The sequence below is a fragment of the Betta splendens genome, chromosome 5 (genome assembly GCF_900634795.4).
Source record: "Betta splendens chromosome 5, fBetSpl5.4, whole genome shotgun sequence".
NCBI classification, from domain to species: Eukaryota; Metazoa; Chordata; class Actinopteri; order Anabantiformes; family Osphronemidae; genus Betta; species Betta splendens.
Genome location: NC_040885.2, coordinates 6526113 through 6548074, shown reverse-complemented (window position 1 = coordinate 6548074; position 21962 = coordinate 6526113). Strand labels below are relative to the sequence as shown.

General features: G+C 48.9%; 1 protein-coding gene and 1 long non-coding RNA gene across 22 annotated transcripts in view; one reads left to right on the top strand and one right to left on the bottom strand.

The window, feature by feature from the left end:
- The window catches only part of cadpsa (Ca2+-dependent activator protein for secretion a), a 174365-nt gene that overhangs the window by 100041 nt on the left and 52362 nt on the right, over positions 1-21962 (bottom strand). For all 21 annotated transcript variants that reach the window (XM_055509343.1, XM_055509332.1, XM_055509329.1 and 18 more), the window contains one exon: positions 5708-5774. In XM_055509343.1, coding sequence (XP_055365318.1) covers positions 5708-5774 — 67 coding nt within the window. The remainder of the gene's footprint in view (positions 1-5707; positions 5775-21962) is intronic.
- LOC129604191 (uncharacterized) lies at positions 19830-20743 on the top strand. Its single transcript, XR_008694869.1, has 3 exons — positions 19830-19877; positions 20218-20315; positions 20451-20743. It is a non-coding gene; the product is annotated as an uncharacterized LOC129604191 (long non-coding RNA).

The window sequence follows — 21962 nt, the reverse complement described above, 5'->3', positions numbered from 1 at the left end:
TGATTGTTTTACAGTACGTTTCATGTGTAGGATTTTGCCCGTGTTACGGAGCATGTTTTGTTTAGCCTGTTAGACAGTGCTGTGTTTTGTTTAGTGGTCCTATGTTATGTTTTGTGTTCCATGTGTAGGTTTTGACTGTAGTGTACGGAGCGTTTAGTGTGATGGTGAGTTTAGTTGTTAATAACGTTTACCTGCATTGCAGCGATTTTTAGTTCCTTCAGTTGTGTCTGAACTAGATTCTGCTGTGCAGTGAGTTTTTGTTGTATGTTAATAAACCGGTTGCGGCCAGGTGTCTGTGTGACGGATTACACGGAGAGCTGTGTGCTGGAAGCACGTCGGCCGTGGTGCCTGAAGCCTCCGCTCAGTGTGAGCGCGTTCTCCTCCCAGCTCCGTGAGAGCCATAGTTCTCCCCGCTTGGAGCGGGTACAGTCATTGCTTCTCTCCACTGCATCCCCTCTCCTGCCCCAGGGTTCCGTCAAGCCCCGCCGGTTTGGAACCGACGGGGCGAGTTCGTAACACTATTTATCATCCTCCCTTTTGTGAGGTAACACCTACAGTACCTTGGCTTAATTAAAAGCTCAGTTTTGACCCGGAAATTAGTGTGAATTAGTGGCTGTGTGACTGCTTCCAGTGTTTATAACAGGAAGTGCATAGACTTAGTAATTGAGGCTGGCCTTCTGTTACTTTAGCTGCCAGTCATAGTAGCCTGTCGCTACAAATCACAAGGCTTCGCCAACCCGCCGCTGTCACCACCTCTGCTGCTGCAAGTGGCAGTTTTCACTCTAGCTGCAGCTGCATTCTTCCACTGTGTGTGTGTGTGTGTGTGTGTGTGTGTGTGTGTGTGTGTGTGTGTGTGTGTGTGTGTGTGTGTGTGTGTGACAAATGAGATTCCCCACAAGAACACTGATGAGACCTTAGGCCAAGAAAGGGATGTGGGGAAGCAAATCAACTCTCCAGCAGCTCCCAGAGCTCCAGGATACCACAAAGGCAAAACAGTGTTTAAACCACGACCCCCTCCACTGCTATCCCAAAACTCTGTCCATCTCCTTCTTCATTGTCATTCAGCAGAGAATAAAAATCAGGAGATAATAACAAATGAGGAGAAAGTAAGAAAAACAGAACAATATTTCTGTAGTAATTTTACAGTTCCAGGATTATTAAATACTAATAGATAGATTTACTTTGAGTGTATAAGATGGCCACAATACACATTGTGTGTTGAGTAAAGTTCATCTTATCTTAATAGAGTGAGGTGGAAAAGCATGATTCGCTGTGGCGACCCCTGATAGGAAAAGTAGTAGTAGAAGTAGTAATAGATATAAATACTTGAGATGGTAGAGAGGCTAAAGGTTTACAAACTTTACCGACTGAAAATTAAAAAGTTAGAATCAGGTGGTGGTGTGGTGGTTAAAATCCCTGCCTCACAACGAAAAGGTCTTGGGTTTTCTTGTTTTCTGCCTCTTACCTAGAGTGAGTGAGTGAGTGAGTGAGTGAGTGAGTGAGTGAGTGAGTGAGTGAGTGAGTGAGTGAGTGAGTGAGTGAGTGAGTGAGTGAAATAAGACAAAAAAATCTGAAGTCAGGGTGGAGGTTTTAAAAAAAGCCAGATTCCTGACTTTGTCATGAAAGCTCTGTCACAGTATCCCTGTCCTTAGATCACTCCACTGGTTGTTGAGTTCCGCATCAGGTTTAAATTTTTAATGTTTGCTTTTAAGGCAGCCCACGGCCCTGCACCTGTATATTTGACTGATCTTATTCAGCCATCTGTACCTACGCACTTGTTGCACTAATTATTTTCTGTTTTGGGTCCCCAAGCACAGCACTAAGCACTGGGGTGAACGTGCATTCTGTGTTCTGGCCCCATACTGTAACTATGGAACTCCTTACCAATGGAGTTCAGGTCATCATTAGATCTACTAAACTGAACTAAAAACTCACCTTGTTAAACTGGCCTTCGATTATGTCCACAGCCACTGTGGGGTACGGCGCTGTTGTATCATTGTGTCATGTTTTATGTCTTGTGATTTTCCTATCTATGTGATTTTATTTCTGTTTAGCGCCTTGGTCAATTGTATCTGACTATCTGATACAGACTACTCTGACTGAGTACTATAAAAATAAAGCATTGATTGATTGATTGATTGATTGATCGGACAGTGGCAGGGATAAGTGTTATTGTATTGTGTTTTTGTTTGTTTGCACCAATTTCGTTGTACTCGTGGTATCAAACAATAAAGGCTATTCTAATTTGTTCTACTCTAATTAACCTTTTGTTGATTAGAATCTAGTTGTACGATCAGCTCTATAACACTTTGTAAAGGATGGAGCTAAGCTGTCAACTATAAACTTTCTGACAGTACTGGTACAAGAGAGTCAGACACAGTTTATCTACAGGAAATATGCCTTTTTGTGCTTTGGGATAGGCTTAAAAAAGACCTGACAAAATGTCAAACATACAAACATACTCCTGCTGGTTTCTCAACTCTACCCGCCAGAGCTACAGTATGGGACAGGACCAGCAGGGACCAGGGTTGAACACCCCTGCTGTAGAATGACAAAGGCTTGGCTAAAACGTCATTTAGCTGTCTTTGGAACATAGTCTCTATTGAACAATGTTACAAAGTTATTACAGTTTTCCTTGACTGCTAAAACATTTTTTTGGAACTACATCTCCCATTCTCACAAACACAAATCCATAAGATCTCACCAAATTCTCCAAACACCTAAACTCCAAACCTATTTTCAGGTCAAAATGAATCTTTGCTCCATTTCATTTCACCTTCGGAACTATTCACTTTGGCTCCAAAGCCAAACTTTGACCTCAAACATTACACAGGGGCCATCAAGCATACAAACACTACAACATAGCCTACTGCATACTGTAACTCACTGGTGTTCAATGTTTAAAGCAATTTTTCCCACACTTGCAAGTCTCACCCTTTACTACCCTTGTCACACGAACCCAAATTATATTCCACCCCAGGATACTCTCTTTGGTCTGGGTCAGGCCAGAGACTCTCATTCACATCACAGGCTATATTAGCCCCAGCCAGGCAGTGGGGGTAAAACCCTCCTGCATGCCTCATCCATGGCTTAAAGGAGGTGAGCATGAATGAGGTTCCACCACCATGCCGAGAGTGCAGTGGAAAGATTTTAGAAAACATCAGGTTATTTGTAAACCAGTCACAATGGAAGCTGACATTATCCCAATCACTCAGCGAAGTGAGGGTGCTCTTCAGTAACGTTACAGTACCACCATGTCTGCACTCTAATGTTACTGTACTGAGCAGCCTCACTGTAAGGACTGACAAGTTTACCTCCAAGAAGGTTCCATGGACCTCCATGATGATGGAGACAAAGATGAAGCCACTCAAATGTGACTGCACTCATTGCCCAGCCTTCCTCAGAGTCACATAGTCAACTACAGTGCAACTACAGTGGCTCCAAATTCGTCTGAGATTGTCTTGTTTGCCTGTTTTCTTGTCCTTCCTTGTTCTTCTCCTCATCATAATCTTCGACCTATTCTTTTCTCACTGACACTTCATTTCTTACTCTGAGTGTGTGTGTGTGAATGGTTGTGTGATGCCCTGCGATAGCAACCTGTCCAGGGTGTACCCCGCCTCTCACCCAAAGAAAGGCCCAAGCACAACCTGCGACCCCGCACGGGAATAAGCAGTAGAAAATGGATGGATGGATGCATGGGTTTGCTGCTTTAAATATGAAATTATGGTTAAAATGGTTTATACTGCTTGAGTAATCAAAAAAAAAAAACTGTGAGGAAATACACTTACAACCCCAACCACATTGAGTGTGTCTGAAAGCAGCTGAAGTTTTAACAGTAAGAGAACAAAAGACATCATGCAAGAGTGGGCAAATAGGAGGGCAGGTTAAATGAAGTGAGTAAGAGGCAGCCTGAATGTAGATCAGTAGAACTGTGACCCCTCTGCAAAGAAAATTCACTTTTATCAATAATTACCAGATGTGTCTTAGTCAGTAGAGCATGTTTGAAATGTTTAACAAACTAACTAACTAACTAACTATCAGAAGAAAAAATGTGGATTTGAATGTTTAACATTAGGCTTCCTCCATCTTTGTTGTTGCTGATTTCATTGATTTTTATTGTTTAGCCTTGCTGCTGATTTTATGATATTTTTCTATTGTGTTCAATAACCCCTCAACCCCAAAAATGCCCCATAGACTTAATTTTTTACTTCCTTTATTACACTATAAAACAATGCATTCTGGTAGGCTGATGCATGAAATTATTGTATTTTTGCCAGTTATATTAGACTAGATCAGAGTTTATTAATCCCACAATGGGGAAATTTCTTTGTTTGCAGTAGCGATATAACATTGAACAAAAACAACAGACAGAAACAGGATAGAGCAAAATATTAGATAGATAGACACTACTGTACATGGGAACTGACGGCATAACGTCTGGAGTTGTTGAGGTCAGCACTCAAGCAGCAGAGCGGAGATCTACATAATTTTCAACAAATACAGATTTCTTGATATATGAGTTAGAAGAACTGTTATGATGCTTAATCACAAGCTCGACTTTGTTATGACACACAGTTTTACTGTGAGCCAGAGAAAATGGAATGGGAAAAAAGCACAGAGACGTCCAGTATCACTAGAGACACAGCTGCATACTGTGGAAATGTTTGAAAACATTTGCCACCAGTGAATCTGTCAATAAATGTCATTACAGTAGTACTGTACTAGTACTTTGACTCAACAGCATTATCTCATTGGGAACTAAAATCAGAAATCAGAAATGCATTGTAGCAATAAAAATAGGATGATAAATAGCTACAAGTTATATTCATTATCTAATAGGTATGGCAACTGTTGCCGGGATAAGCCGAAAGGAGTTACCATTAGTGAATATGTTGTTTAAAATAAAAATCTGAAAATAACATCTCCCAGATGTCGGAATTTCACAAAGCAATTTAAATGAGCTCTGTACTGAGAGAGGTCTCTATTTTCAAATCAAGCCTCAGCTCCTGTGGAACTTTGTGCACGGCCCTGCAGAGTCCTCATCAGATAATGTCTCTGCCCCTGAAAAAAAGCTTCCCTGAACATTCACATGCAAATATAGAAAAGAACATACACACACACACACACACACACACACACACTTTGTGCAGTCTATTGACCAGTGTTTGTCACTTGCTATATATTTAGCTGGGAGCGAATGAGAGGCTTCAAGTTGGCAGTGCTCAGGCTTTTCTAGCTGCGAGTGTTAGACCAGCTAGTGTTCACTCGACTTTGTCAATCCCCTGTCAACTTGTAGCTCTGAGACATATCCTTTCCAACGCACAAACGACAGGCCACCCCCTCTCTCTCCCTGCCTGACGTACCTTCTAATGTAGAGCCACCAGAAAAAGGCAGATTCTGACGCTCCCTACAAACACAACCTCACCCCACCCCCCACCTCCTGACAAAAGCCTACTTGGCCTCTCCATCATTCCTCTGACAGCCGAGGGAAGACAGCTTGGCTGCATCTCTCTTTCTCACTGCAAACACAACATGTGGCTACAACGTTATTAAAGCCATAATGCAAAGCTAATGTTGAAGCCAGCTTATGGTTTTTGTTAGTGAAGACTTAATGTTGCAGCTGGAGTTTTATCAGATGCAAATGAGTAAACAAGCAGACTAAAGACTTCCCCCTTGTGTATCTTGTATTCTAATGATCCATGCTTACCTGAACCAGCACAAAGAATCTTTTCTTCCATCTTTTCCACACATTTTTGCCAATAGCCCAAAGATACCTATGGATCAAAAACAACACTTATTTAGAATGACATTTTTAACTGTAAACTGAATTAGCTTTCTATTATAGCTTTGTCGTGGCTGAAGTGACTGAGTCTGCCATTGTATCCAGTTTCATCTATGGAACATGGGCCATGTGAAGTGATACTGTTGTGTGTCTACTGACATCTTCTGGACGTATGCCATTACTGCAAGCACACTGGTTTCATTTGTATGATGCACTAAGCATTTGAAAGAGATTTTACTAACTTTAGTTTTAACTTTGTTTAGAATGAAGTGACCGAACACTAGCCAGTATTTTAAACAAACCTCTGTTCTTCAGATATTCGCCTGATGAAATTATAATTTGTACAGAATTATTTATAGTTGTTTTTATAGCCATTGTTAAACACCATTAAAATCTGGTGAATCAAGTGAAAATGCACAAAGTTAGAACTATTCTTAAACAACACAGAACTTTGAGGACAAATACAAACTGTACAGCATTAGGCAAAAACATTTGGAAAACGGATAAATAAAAATAGCTAATAATGTTGTTGCTATTATGTGATATTTTGACAATCTTGCATGCTTAGATCACTCCACTGACTGCGGAAACATAGAACATTACTACAGTACAGTCAGCATGCCATGTTTAGTATTTTCATCCTACTGTACTAAAATAAGTCCTAAGGCAGTGAGGGTTCTTTTTGGTGTTGGTATGAAAACATGACACAAAGGGAAATTAATGGAAAGGGGGGGGGTTTATTTAAAAGAACATCTCAGGGTGAGGACCTCTCATCCTGCTCTGTTGCTCTGGGTGTCCCTAGTGAAATCACCACAGTCGGCCTCACTCTGCCTTTCCCCATGGTTCATCCCAGAGCTGCTTTTGCCTGTTGTCCTAAATAATCCTGCATGGATGAGGTGACACACGAGGGCCTTGGAACCAGTAACACTGAGCAGAAAGGTTGCAAGGCATCCCAGCAGCCTCCTCCAAGGCCCCAGAAAGAAAGCATATGAAGGAGAAGAAGGGAGCACACAAACATACAACCCCTCACAGCTACAAAAGAAGAGCAATCCTGGGAAGTAAATATTGCATGAGTACAGTATACCAACGTGACTTTACTGCAGCCTTTCACAATAAGCCTGCATTCACTGAGTGCCCTCACATGGTCAACACCAGAACTAACACTTCTGTCAAAACTGGCCTTCTCTAGAATTCCAACAAGAAAAGGGACAATATATAAAAAAGGGAGCAGTGAGAGTCTCACACACGCACGCACGCACGCACGCACGCACACACGCACACACACACACACACAACCATACCAATAACCAACCCAACAACACTCTCCTACAAAGCTAATACATGCAACTGTATATGTGTGCAGTCACACAAATATACCATCCCATACAGACAAACTAGAGTGACAAGTGTGAGTTGGTCGCCATCCCATATCAGGTCCAGCTGATGGCAACAGGAGACCCGCCTGCCCCATGATCTCTGTGTTGCCACGCGTTTTCGCACAGTTCTGATCTCCTATGGCTCTTCCTCCTCCACCTGTCAGGCGGCTTAACATGGCGGACCCACATGCACGGCATTTGAGACAGGTACTGTAGGTACGATTACAGGCTTTAATCACAGGTCCAGAAGAACAGGTTCGGTAGTCAGGTAAACAGGCGATCAGATCAAGTGACGGTACAGACAGGCTTTAACTGGTAACCAGTTAGTCAGATCAGGCAACGGTACAGACAGGGGTCAGGCGGAATCAGAGTTCAGAAAAGGTTTGATTCAGGATTCGACCACAGGATCAATCAAAGGGTAATGCCGGAAAGTGGTGATAACACGCGACAATCTGGAAGAGGAATGAGGTGAGTACTGGAGACTAAATGCAAGATAGATTGTCAATTGATTGCAGCTGCGTGACTCATGTGACCGTATGTGAAACTCAGGCTAGTGGCAGTAACCGGAAGAGCACCAAAATAAAACAGGAAAAAGAACCAGAAAGGTCAATGCACGAGTCCAGAGTGTGACACCACCCAGCCAGGCCCCATGGGAGGAACATCAAGCCATCAGCTCCTTTCAAGCCATGGAATTACGGTAGGGCACCGGTGCTCCACGGCATTTTCCACCACCAGTTTACAGTATATTTAATGGCAGATGTATCCACATTGTTCATTTGGGTGTTAGGTTTGGCACCAAGACATTTTTGTTTTATCAGAACAATCAGTGTACCTAACAACGCGCAAAACAGATCACAATTCATCCCAGGTGCCACCAGGAACATCCAGCCATTTAACACCAATGAAATCATAAATGTGCATGCTGACGTTTTACGAATTTTAAGGCAGTGACAGTGTGATGTGTGGGTGAACCAACAGTGTTGGTTTCATAGGGCACAGCCAGGCATCACCCATGCACAATGTGGAGGAACAACAGAATCCAAGAGGGAATTCTTTATGAGCAGTTACTGTAGAGTAAGGGCAGGAGTCAAACATGGCTGATCACTTTGAAGAAGGATATAAATATACAATAATGATACAGTATGAACTGATCAAATTATCTCATTATAGATGTAGTTAAATAAATAAATGCATTTTACATAGTAACATAGGCTACTGTACATTCATTTGTCTCCATCAATGCTTCTTAATGACAGTACTTCTTGACTACTTACATATTAAGCTTGTTGTGGCAATATTTCCACCTAATTTTTGTGCGTATGAGCACAAACACTAACTCCCTGAGCCATCCTTTGACCCCCGTGAGCAACAGCAGATGTCAAGTCAAGACATCAAGATCATAATAAGTTACATAGCTCATTAAAAAAATGAATGACAGCAGTTATTTCACTTGGTTTGCTTTTGGCTTATTTATACTAAAAAAGACAAGCTTTTATTTAGCATTGGCACTGGTCGTTTAAGACATCTGATTGCTATGACATTGAAAGAAAGAGATGGAGAAAGAAAAAACCTGTCAGCGCCCAGAGGTGCGCGGGCTGAAATTAGTCTCTACGGTTCTCATGTTGTGTTTAAGGGCTATCTCCTGCCTGGGATTCTCCACAGTCTGACTCTTGTCAGGTTATGAGAAATTGCTTTGACTAAAGTGCTTTAAGCTGATAAGCTGTAGAACGGCAGCACATACATGTAGGGCAATGCTAATGACACTAATTGCTTGCATATAGTAAGTAAATATGTGTGAACAGCATGACAACATTCACTGTAAAAAGTGCTACACCCACTATACTTTAAATATTTATAATATAGTTGATTTTATTAGTTTTTTACTAAAAAGTCTCAATATACTCCCTCGTTACTTAAAATATTGTTACGAGCCTCGGTGAGAACAGCACTCCTTTATTTTCCTAATCACAAAAGCAGGGTGACAACAGGTCTCTCAACAGTCTTTAATCACCCGGAACTACACAAACAAAAACTCCCGCCTCTTTCTCCCGGGACCCTTCCCCCCGGAAGCACACCTGACGTCACGCAACTATATGCGCTTCAAAATAAAAGAGCCACATAACACACAACACAAACTGAAACAGTCAACCAAACTAGGAACCCTACCCCTCTGGATCGCTACAATATATCAGTTTTAATATAACCATATATTGTAAATAAAACAATTGTGATTTATTCGGGTTAATTATTTGTATGTAGATTTTGTGTACAAGAAATGTTTTGGGTGTCGGGCTCGGTGCAGCGCTGTCCGGGGCTGTCTCTGTTCGTGACGGTTATTCATCACCGCTGGCTTTGATCGTTTTATGCAGATGAAACCTGGGGACGCTGGAGCCATCTGGTGGGTCTGGATCGCGGCCTCGCCCTTATCAGGTTATTCAGAAGCAGGCTGCTTTCCAGCACAGCTTGCTCCAGCTCCCGCAGTTCTCCTTCCATGGCTCCTCTTTCTGGTCTAACAAGACATGTTAAAGATCCCACTTCTGACACCAATGTTACGAGCCTCGGTGTGAGCAGCACTCCTTTATTTTCCTAATCACAAAAGCAGGGTGACAAAAGGTCTTTTAACAGTCTTCAATCACCCGGAACTACACAAACAAAAACTCCCGCCTCTTTCTCCCGGGACCCTTCCCCCCGGAAGCACACCTGACGTCACGCAACTATATGCGCTTCAAAATAAAAGAGCCACATAACACACAACACAAACTGAAACAGTCAACCAAACTAGGAACCCTACCCCTCTGGATCGCTACAATATATCAGTTTTAATATAACCATATATTGTAAATAAAACAATTGTGATTTATTCGGGTTAATTATTTGTATGTACTACACAGAAACAAATACTCCCGCCTCTTTCTCCCGGGACCCTTCCCCCCCGGAAGCACATCTGACGTCACGCAACTATATGCGCTTCAAAATAAAAGAGCCACATAACACACTACACGAACTGGAACAGTCAACCAAACTATGTACCTTCCCCCGGATCGCTACACAGCCCCCTGCCAAGAGGTTTAGGTGTCCCCACTAACCTCAGTCACGGTGACAAAGTCCCTTAAATGATCAGGCGCCGTTGCCGCACCGGCCTCCCCCGATCCCCACCCCCAGGGTCCAAAATTGTCCCATGTCCATTAGTGTCTCTGTCACTTTCACCAGAAATGACAGGTGGAGAGTCGTCCTCACCCTTGTCATCATCTCCAGTCGGGGCAAGCGGGTGGTAGGGTGCCAGCCGATCCCGGTGCAACACCACCCTCCGCCTCCGCCCAGGCATCTGGACCCGAAAGACCACCTCCGAGAGCCACTCCAATGTCAGGGGCTCGAAGCAGGCAGACGGCGAACCCACATGCACAGCACGGAGGCGATATTATAGTCAACAAAAGGGTTTATTCTCAAAGGCACGGTCAGACGGTCCAGGTCATACACAGAAAAGGCTCGGCGAAAGTACAGACAGGGAACAGGCAAAAACTCACGGTAAGTAGGTAATCCAGGGTCGGGCAGGAAACACGATACAGGCAGGAACAAAACACGAGAAGCACGAACACTCAGGGAACTCAACTCATCAAACACGAACACTCAGGGAACTCGAATACGACAATCTGGCAAGTGACTACGGGAACAGGAGGTGACTAAATACACGGGTGAGTGATTACTGATGCAGCGCAGGTGAGGATAACGACCGGGTGAAACAAGAACAGCTGTGACGTGACATGACTCGGGAGTGAAGCTAGAACACAAAACAGAGACCGGGGGACTACCAAAATAAAACAGGAAACGGAACCTGGAACCAAAATAAGACAAGGAATCAGCTAGAACAAAAACACAGATCATGACAAGAACAAAAACACAGATCATGACAGTACCCCCCCCCCTATGGCGCCTTCCACGGCGCCTACGGAAGCCCCCCCCCCAAACCAGGGCGGGCGGAGGGTGGTCCCAGGCGGAGGGACCGAATCCCTACCCCTCAAGGTACATGAGCAGGGTGGGTGGAGGGAGGACCGGGGGAGGGCCAAAACAAGAGTCCACAACAAAGTCCGCGACCAGGGAAGACATGAAGTTCAGAGATTCCGTCACGGAGGGTGACGGCGTGGCGAGACCCTGCTCAGCAGCCGCTGAGCCAGGGTGGCACTCTTAGTGCCCTTGAGCTGGGACGATGTCCCCGGGGACCACCCCGCATGGCAGCGTCCTCCAGGCGGACGCTGATCCAGGCGGTTGAGGAGTCGAGGCGGACGGCGCCGCAGGAGGCAGCGCCATCCCAGCAGCAGGATGCGCCGAGGGCGAGGCCACCAGTCCGGCAGCAAAGGCAGAGACGAGGCAGGAACCAGCGGCGTCCTCCTTGGACCACCGCGACGAGAGGCAGGAACCGAAGCAGATGCGGCCGGAGCCGGACCGCCAGGGACCGATGCAGATGCGGCCGGAGCCGGGCCGCCAGGAACCGATGCAGATGCGGCCGGAGCCGGGCCGCCAGGAACCGATGCAGATGCGGCCGGAGCCGGACCGCCAGGAACCGATGCAGATGCGGCCGGAGCCGGACCGCCAGGAACCGATGCTGGTGCGGCCGGAGCCGGGACGGGAGCGGCCCCCTCCTGGAGGTCGGCAGGAGCTACGACGGGAGCGACCCCCTCCTGGAGGTCGGCAGGAGCTACGACGGGAGCGACCCCCTCCTGGAGGTCGGCAGGAACTACGACGGGAGCGACCCCCTCCTGGAGGTCGGCAGGAACTACGACGGGAGCGACCCCCTCCTGGAGGTCGGCAGGAACTACGACGGGAGCGACCCCCTCCTGGAGGTCGGCAGGAACTACGACGGGAGCGACCCCCTCCTGGAGGTCGGCAGGAACTACGACGGGAGCGACCCCCTCCTGGAGGTCGGCAGGAACTACGACGGGAGCGACCCCCTCCTGGAGGTCGGCAGGAACTACGACGGGAGCGACCCCCTCCTGGAGGTCGGCAGGAACTACGGCGGGGAGCGACCCCCTCCTGGAGGTCGGCAAGAACTACGACGGGCGCGACCCCCTCCTGGGGGTCTGCCGGGACTGCGGCGGGCGCGACCCCCTCCTGGGGGTCCGCCGGGACTGCGGCTGGCGCAACCTCCTCCTGGAGGTGCGCAGGAACTGCGGCTGGCGCAACCTCCTCCTGGAGGTGCGCAGAACTTGCGGCTGGCGCAACCTCCTCCTGGAGGTGCGCAGGAACTGCGGCTGGCGCAACCTCCTCCTGGAGGTGCGCAGGAACTGCGGCTGGCGCAACCTCCTCCTGGAGGTGCGCAGGAACTGCGGCTGGCGCAACCTCCTCCTGGAGGTGCGCAGGAACTGCGGCTGGCGCAACCTCCTCCTGGAGGTGCGCAGGAACTGCGGCTGGCGCAACCTCCTCCTGGAGGTGCGCAGGAACTGCGGCTGGCGCAACCTCCTCCTGGAGGTGCGTAGGAGCTGTAGCTGGCGCGACCTCCTCCTGGAGGTGCGCAGGAACTGCGACTAGCGCGACCTCCTCCTGGAGGTGCGCAGGAACTGCGGCTAGCGCGACCTCCTCCTGGAGGTGCGCAGGAACTGCGGCTAGCGCGACCTCCTCCTGGAGGTGCGCAGGAACTGCGGCTGGCGCGACCTCCTCCTGGAGGTGCGCAGGAACTGCGACTGGCGCGACCTCCTCCTGGAGGTGCGCAGGAACTGCGACTGGCGCGACCTCCTCCTGGAGGTGCGCAGGAACTGCGACTGGCGCGACCTCCTCCTGGAGGTGCGCAGGAACTGCGACTGGCGCGACCTCCTCCTGGAGGTGCGCAGGAACTGCGACTGGCGCGACCTCCTCCTGGAGGTGCGCAGGAACTGCGACTGGCGCGACCTCCTCCTGGGGGCCGGCGGGCGCTGCGGCTCCACGGGTGACGGGGACTGGAACGACCGCTACAGGGCCGACAGGAACGGGGACTGGAACGACCGCTACAGGGCCGACAGGAACGGGGACTGGAACGACCGCTACAGGGCCGACAGGAACGGGGACTGGAACGACCGCTACAGGGTCGACAGGAACGGGGACTGGAACGACCGCTACAGGGTCGACAGGAACGGGGTCAAAGACAGGGGTGACCTCTGCTTGGCCTACGGGAACGCCCTCTACTTGGCCTACGGGAACGCCCTCAACTTGGCCTTCGGGAACGCCCTCAACTTGGCCTACGGGAACGCCCTCAACTTGGCCTACGGGAACGCCCTCAACTTGGCCTTCGGGAACGCCCTCAACTTGGTCGACAGGGACAGGAACTGGAACGACCTCAACTTGGTCGACAGGGACAGGAACTGGAACGACCTCAACTTGGTCGACAGGGACAGGAACTGGAACGACCTCAACTTGGTCGACAGGGACGGGGACAGGAACGACCTCAACATGGCCGACAGGAACTGGAACGACCTCAACATGGCCGACAGGAACAGGAACGACCTCAACATGGCCGACAGGAACTGGAACGACCTCAACATGGCCGACAGGAACTGGAACGACCTCAACATGGCCGACAGGAACTGGAACGACCTCAACATGGCCGACAGGAACTGGAACGACCTCAACATGGCCGACAGGAACTGGAACGACCTCAACATGGCCGACAGGAACTGGAACGACCTCAACATGGCCGACAGGAACTGGAACGACCTCAACATGGCCGACAGGGACAGGAACGACCTCAACATGGCCGACAGGGACAGGAACGACCTCAACATGGCCGACAGGGACAGGAACGACCTTTAACGGATCGACAGGAACTGGAACGACCGCAACATGGCCGACAGGGACTGGAGCGACCGCAACATGGCCGACAGGGACTGGAGCGACCGCAACATGGCCGACAGGGACTGGAGCGACCGCAACATGGCCGACAGGGACTGGAACAGCCTCTACTTGGCCGACAGGAACTAGAACGGCGTCCTCCTCTGAGGAGCCGACAGGAACTGGAACTAGAACGGCCTCAATATGGCCGACGGGAACAGGGACGGCGTCCTCCTCTGAGGAGCCGACAGGAACTAGAACGGCCGCAACATGGCCGACAGGGACTGGAGCGGCGTCCCCTCCGGAGCTGGCATGACAGCTTACAGCTGCCGAGCTCGACGGGGGAGACGTCGGGCCTGATTGGGTGGGGTTAACAGTCGTCAGACGGACAGCGCCCTCTGACGGGGACAAGGACGGAACTGGGGTCAGGGCAACACACGACTGATCTGGGGTCTGGGCAACACACGGCTGATCAGGGGTCTGGGCAACACACGGCTGATCAGGGGTCTGGGCAACACACGGCTGATCTGGGGTCTGGGCAACACACGGCTGATCTGGGGTCTGGGCAACACACGGCTGATCTGGGGTCTGGGCAACACACGGCTGATCTGGGGTCTGGGCAACACACGGCTGATCTGGGGTCTGGGCAGCGCGCGGCTGAACTGGGGTCTGGGCAGCGCGCGGCTGAACTGGGGTCTGGGCAGCGCGCGGCTGAACTGGGGTCTGGGCAGCGCGCGGCTGAACTGGGGTCTGGGCAGCGCGCGGCTGACTTGGAAACTGAGCAGCGCGCGGCTGACTTGGAAACTGAGCAGCGCGCGGCTGACTTGGAGGCTGAGCAGCGCGCGGCTGAACTGGAGACTGAGCAGCGCGCGGCTGAACTGGAGACTGAGCAGCGCGCGGCTGACTTGGAGGCTGAGCAGCGCGCGGCTGACTTGGAGGCTGAGCAGCGCGCGGCTGACTTGGAGGCTGAGCAGCGCGCGGCTGACTTGGAGGCTGAGCAGCGCGCGGCGGAACTGGAGACTGAGGGCCGCGTGAGAGCAGGAAATCCTCCCAGGGAAATAACCATGGAGCTGGGCAGGTTGGTGTAGGCACGGCGATCCGACGGGGCGGGGAGGAGGAAACCGAAACCATAGGCGGTGCGACTGGCGCTGGCGTGGTACAGAGCGTGTCGCTTAATTCATCAAACTTCGCGCATAGTCGCTCGTAGAGGCGATGAACGCTGGGGTGATCTAACGCGGTGTCATCGTCCTCCAGCGTCACTATTGCCACCTCTACGGCGCTGCGCTGATCCTCCGAGTTGCTAGCCCGTCGGTAATCCTCCGCAAGGATCTCGAAATACTTATGTAGGTCGCTGGGTAGCTCGGCGCAGGTAAACTCCATACTTCCGCGGAGAGTTATATTCGCCGTAAAAAAAACAAGGAAAAACAGTCACTGACCTGACCGGAGGCTAAGTGCTGGCTGGGTCCAAGTTTGGCCAGATTGTTCTGTCAGGGGCTCGAAGCAGGCAGACGGCGAACCCACATGCACAGCACGGAGGCGATATTATAGTCAACAAAAGGGTTTATTCTCAAAGGCACGGTCAGACGGTCCAGGTCATACACAGAAAAGGCTCGGCGAAAGTACAGACAGGGAACAGGCAAAAACTCACGGTAAGTAGGTAATCCAGGGTCGGGCAGGAAACACGATACAGGCAGGAACAAAACACGAGAAGCACGAACACTCAGGGAACTCAACTCATCAAACACGAACACTCAGGGAACTCGAATACGACAATCTGGCAAGTGACTACGGGAACAGGAGGTGACTAAATACACGGGTGAGTGATTACTGATGCAGCGCAGGTGAGGATAACGACCGGGTGAAACAAGAACAGCTGTGACGTGACATGACTCGGGAGTGAAGCTAGAACACAAAACAGAGACCGGGGGACTACCAAAATAAAACAGGAAACGGAACCTGGAACCAAAATAAGACAAGGAATCAGCTAGAACAAAAACACAGATCATGACAAGAACAAAAACACAGATCATGACATCCAACACTTCCCGGCCCTTGCCAGTGGTTGCAGAGCTTTGGTGAGATCCCCCTCTTCCTCACCGGGCAATACATCCAATGTGTAAATGTGTGCCCCTGGCAGCCGGCGTCATATGCTCCTTTTTGTTTGACCCCAGCGTCCTTCTGTGCGCGTCGGGTGAAATCGTTCACCAGTCTGAGTCTCTCTCTTAGGCGCCTGTAATAGTCCATCTCCGGGCCGCCAGCTATCTCCAGTTCTGGCGGTGGTCCAAAGACCAAGTCGACTGGGGTGCGGAGCTCTCTGCCAAACATCAGTGCAGCAGGTGTGCACTGGCTGGACTCCTGTACAGCAGTCCTGTATGACCAAAGGACCAGAGGCAGGTGCTGGTCCCAATCTCGCTGGTGATGGCTGGTCACTGTGAAGCTCTGTGGGAACCCCAAACCTGGTGAACATCTCGTTCACCAGTTTCTTTGCTGATGTGATGGCACTCTGGTCCGGCACCGCATACGCCTGTGGCCACTTAGTAAAATAATCCATTGCAGCAAGTACATAGCGGTTACCGGACTCCGTGAGGGGAAACGGCCCTAAAACGTCCACCCCGGCCCTCTCCATCGGGGCCCCCACCAAGTACTGCTGCAGCGGACCCTTGGAGCGATGACAGGGTCCTTTCTGAGCGGTGCAGGTGTCACAGCACTGGACGTGAAGCTCCACATCCTGACGACAGCCAGGCCAGTAGGACCTCTGCCTCAGACGGCGAATCGTTTTGGTGTTGCCGTAGTGACCAGCCCCTGCCGTTCCATGGACCAGTTGAAGGACCTCGGGCCGCAGGGCGCGAGGAACCAGAAGCTGTAGTTTGTCCGATTCTTGGTCTGGCGCTCGGTACAGCACTCCGCCGTGCAGCTCCAAGTTGCCCCACTGAGAATAGAGGACCTTCACCTCAGGCTCCTCTGCAGACACTGCTGTCCAGTCTGGACGCTGCCGAGCTTCCAGCCAGGCTCTCGCCATTACTAGCACAGGGTCGGCCCCTTGGTGATGGCGTAACTGTTCTTCAGTGAACAATTGCTCTGCCTCTGCACTGTCGACCCCCTCTCCTCCTGACGCTGGCAGTGACGACACTCCTCTGCAGCGCATGGTCGCCGGGAGAGGGCATCGGCGTTGCTGTGCTGTCGCCCCGGCCGATGTTGGATCTCGAAGTCATACTCCTGCAACACCTCCAGCCACCTCGCCACCTGACCCTCAGGTTGCCGAAAGTTGAGCAGAGGCATGGTCAATGCGCAGGGTGAACCGGTTGCCAAGCAGATAGGGTCTGTAGTGCCGCACAGCCAGGACCACTGCCAGCAAGTCCCGCCTGGTCACACAGTATTTGCGCTCTGCTCGGTTCAGACTGCAGCTGTAGAAAGCCACCACCCTCTCACCTGCCTCTTCCCCTTGAGAGGGGACGGCTCCGACCCCCACATTGCTGGCATCGGTGTCAAGGATGAAAGGCTGCTGGGGGTCGGGGAGGGCCAGGACCGGAGCATCAAACAAGGCCGCCTTCAGTTGCTGGAAGGCAGTGGTGCAGGTGCTAGACCACTCGAACCGCTTGCCCTTCTCCGTCAGTCGATGTAGTGGGCTGGCGATAGTGGCGAAACCCCGAACGAACCTCCGGTAATAAGAGGCTAGCCGCAGGTAGCTCCTCAGCTCACTGGCGGTGGTGGGCGTCGGCCAGTCCCGGGCAGCCGATACCTTGGCCTGGTCTGTGGACACTCCACGTGCGCTGACCACGTGCCCCAGGAACACCGTTTCTCTGGCCAGCAGATTACACTTTGCCGGGTTCAGCCGGAGCCCAGCCTGACGGATGAGGCGCTCAAAGGTGGCAGGGGCATTACACAGTCCAAATAGCATGACTCTGAACTGCCCCGGTCCCTGGCCGATGGTAAAAGCCGTTTTGGCTCGATCCTCCGGGGCCAGCTCCACTTGCCAGTAACCGCTTCTCAGGTCCAGGGAACTGAACCAGCACGACCCCGCCACATAATCCAGAGCTTCATTGATGCGGGGTAGTGGGTAAGAGTCTTTCAGAGTGACGGCGTTAAGGCGTTTGTAGTCCACACAGAGTCGCCAGCTACCCCCTTTCTTCCTCACCATCACCACCGGGGCAGCCCAGGGGCCGTCCGACGGCTCGATGATGCCGTTTTTGGCCATGGCGGTGATCAGCTCTGCTGCTGCTTGGTGTTTGGAGAGAGGCAGCCGGTGGGGTCGCAGGCGGATGGGCTGCGCCAGTTAGCCCGAAGGGCTAACTGCTCGCGAGCCTGCTCTGTCGATGTCCGCTGTCCGAAGCGTCTCTCCAGCGCCGCGGTGATCACCGGTAACTCCTGCTCTTGCTCCGGTGCGACATCAATTAGCACCTGCAGAGCGGGACCCTCCAGAGCCAGGGCCAGCTGCGTCGTCGTGTCTTTGCCGCTCCAACCACCGTGCAGCGCTGTGAGCTGGACCTGAGCAAGGTAGGGCTCCAGGGGAGTCAGCCCGTTGAACCTCGGGAGCCTGACCGGTGTTTTGGGTGTCGGGCTCGGTGCAGCGCTGTCCTGGGGACGCTCGCCCTTATCAGGTTATTCAGAAGCAGGCTGCTTTCCAGCACAGCTTGCTCCAGCTCCCGCAGTTCTCCTTTCATGGCTCCTCTTTCTGGTCTAACAAGACATGTTAAAGATCCCACTTCTGACACCAATGTTACGAGCCTCGGTGTGAGCAGCACTCCTTTATTTTCCTAATCACAAAAGCAGGGTGACAAAAGGTCTTTCAACAGTCTTCAATCACCCGGAACTACACAAACAAAAACTCCCGCCTCTTTCTCCCGGGACCCTTCCCCCCGGAAGCACACCTGACGTCACGCAACTATATGCGCTTCAAAATAAAAGAGCCACATAACACACAACACAAACTGAAACAGTCAACCAAACTAGGAACCCTACCCCTCTGGATCGCTAAAATATATCAGTTTTAATATAACCATATATTGTAAATAAAACAATTGTGATTTATTCGGGTTAATTATTTGTATGTAGATTTTGTGTACAAGAAATGTAATAAAAGTGAGTTGACATACTCAATTTATTAGAGCAACTGCCGATGTGGGAGGCGTGTTCATGAAACGTAAATATTTTAAAATTATTAAGTTGGCATTTTCCTTTTTACGCGGACTTTCACAGGCAGATGCCGCATTTTGTTCCGCTGTTGTTTGTTGCAGCAGATCTGAATTTCACAGACTTATTAACACGGTAAGAGCAATTTAACCTAATGATTGGTGATGTAAAGTCTACCGTGGAGCTAAAGTGAACGTGTTTTTTCGAGGACGTTTGCCTTTACAGTTTAATGTCAAATATTAGTTTAAGTTCACGCTAACTGAAAATTTAAAGTAATATTATTGGAAAAAATTAAATGCAAAGTAGCCTCAAAACGCATTTGTTTAATTTCATATTAATGGTCTAATCATCCCCACTATACGTAGGTACGTAGGTAATAATTATTTGCACAAATGTCCTCAGTTATACGTTTAAGTTGGACAAATTTAAATAACGGGTTCAAATGCAATAGAAACGGTTGCAGTGAGGGAAAATAAGGGACAGTATGCTATGCTGTTTTATGGACAACATGCAAAACGAGTTGAATTTTGACAGGGTTCTGGAATCAGAGATCATGTTAGTACTTCTGCACTGCTAAAGCAGATGCACAGATTTGACTGTACAGGTGTGTGCCTAGTGTGCTGCATAGTCAATTAATGACATAGTGTTTGAAAAAACCCTACAACTATTTCTAACCTTTTTCTTAAATAAGTTAAATTTACCACAGATTCTTACCCTTATTCTAACATGCATTTTCCTGATCTTTAGATACCCAAGCACTTTTGTTACCTGGGGTCTTCAAGCTTCACATTCAGGTAAGAAAAAATTCAGAATAGATACAGCTACATCTATTCTCAGGTAAAGAAAACTTAGGTAAAATTGCAAACAATAGTGTGGGCGCCATACAATTAGGCAGATATGATCACCTTTTTGTCTCCTCCTCCTCACAACAAACAGTGAAAAACACCTAATAGAGCATTAACTTACTATGTCATTCTTTCTCTGAGGCAGCTTGGTAAGCTGCACATGTGTTTTTGATGCTGTTAAAAGCGTGACACCTTTAGTACACTGGTATATGTATAGTACATACATAGGACCTTTAACAGCAATCTGACATCAGGTTGTGAATTTTGATCAAATTTTACTTTTTACCAGGATCCATCTGCATCTGTGCAGAAAAGAATTGAAGTGGTCCTGAGATGCCTCATTCAGTACATGGGGGAGAGACAGTAAGACCTCATCAGTGTCCCCACGTATGTATTGGGCTTAAAGCTACCCATTTATTTTTCTGTTTGTATGTATTTATATTGTGATGCATACAGTATATATTATTGTCATTACCTGTTTGTCTGACCAAACTCTTTCTTTCTTTTTTTGGTCCCCAATAGAGTCGTGATGAAACAGAGGTGCACGATGAGCTTGGCAGTTTCCCACTGAAAATTTACATGTGCCATCAGCCCAACGACATTGGAATCATCATAGAAGGACAGCCTGTGGTCAGAGGTGTGCCAAACCTGTCGAAAGCATGCTGCATCCTGTTTGGACTTACCTATGCCCTCGAGCTCAAATATTCCTCCAAAATGGTGCATACTTTTGAGATATATCAGAGGCTCTTTGTGGGATTGGACCCCATGCATCCTTTTTATAAGTTAGATCTAGGTATTACTTTTTACAGTGTTGGCTGGACAGCGTTAGCTTTGCAAAATTGTACGAAATAAATTGCAATGTGCTCATTTTATTTACACTTCAGCTTGAATTTTATTTTATGCACTACATAGATTTGCTGTGTGCAGACAACACTGAAGAAGTGCACAACTGCATAGACGCATAGCTTAGAGGGAACCCAGATTGGTGGTATTTCCCATTTTAACAAGTTATAGTTACTCCATGTTTCAACTCTTTATACTGTACATGTCTATGGGGTGCCAAATGTAAAAGTAGCACCTATAACTAGTTTTCTCACATTTAACTAAATGACACAACATGTTTTCTCACATTTAGTTAAATGTGCAAAAGTCTAAATGTAAATGTTAAATATAAATGTAAATGTAAATGTTAAATGTTAAATGTAAATGTTAAATGTTAATGTTAAATGTAAATGATAAATGTAAATGTTAAATGTAAATGTTAAATGTTAAATGTTAAATGTAAATGTTAAATGTTAAATGTAAATGTTAAATGTTGGCCGAGTGTAAAACTGAATATTCATGACTGAGCAAGTAGACTCCATCCCTACCCTCAAACAGCGCTGGTCTCAGATCAGAGACGCGAACTCAAACACGTCAAACAGTACGCATAGCTCCGCCCACATCTGACTCTGGATCGGTGCACGAAAATACTGGAGAGAAGCCTGAAGTCGAAGCCATCATGGCCGCCAGCTCCGACTCCCTCCCGTTGGGGGAGATTGAACGGGCTGTAACGGCAGGTGTGCGGGCTGAGGCTCCGCTTCAAACTGCCGTTCTGTCGTAAACACCATGAGGAGTTAAGTAGGTTTAAAAAGAATATTTCTGTGGCGCCGGTGGAGAATTAGTTGGCTAACTATACTAGCTAGCCGAAGTTACGTCCAGGCTAAAAACAAAAGTTTCCAGATCAGATGTGGGCGGGGTTTGCGCGCACTGTTTGAGGTGATTGAGTTCGCGTCTCTGATCTGAGACCAGCGCTGTTTGAGGGTAGGGATGGAGTCTACTTGCACATTCATGAATATTCAGTTTTAAACTCGGCCAACATCTAACATTTAACATTTACATTTAACATTTAACATTTAAATTTAACATTTAACATTTAACATTTAACATTTAAATTTAACATTTAGCATTTAACATTTACATTTAACATTTACATTTACATTTACATTTACATTTAACATTTACATTTAACATTTACATTTAACATTTAACATT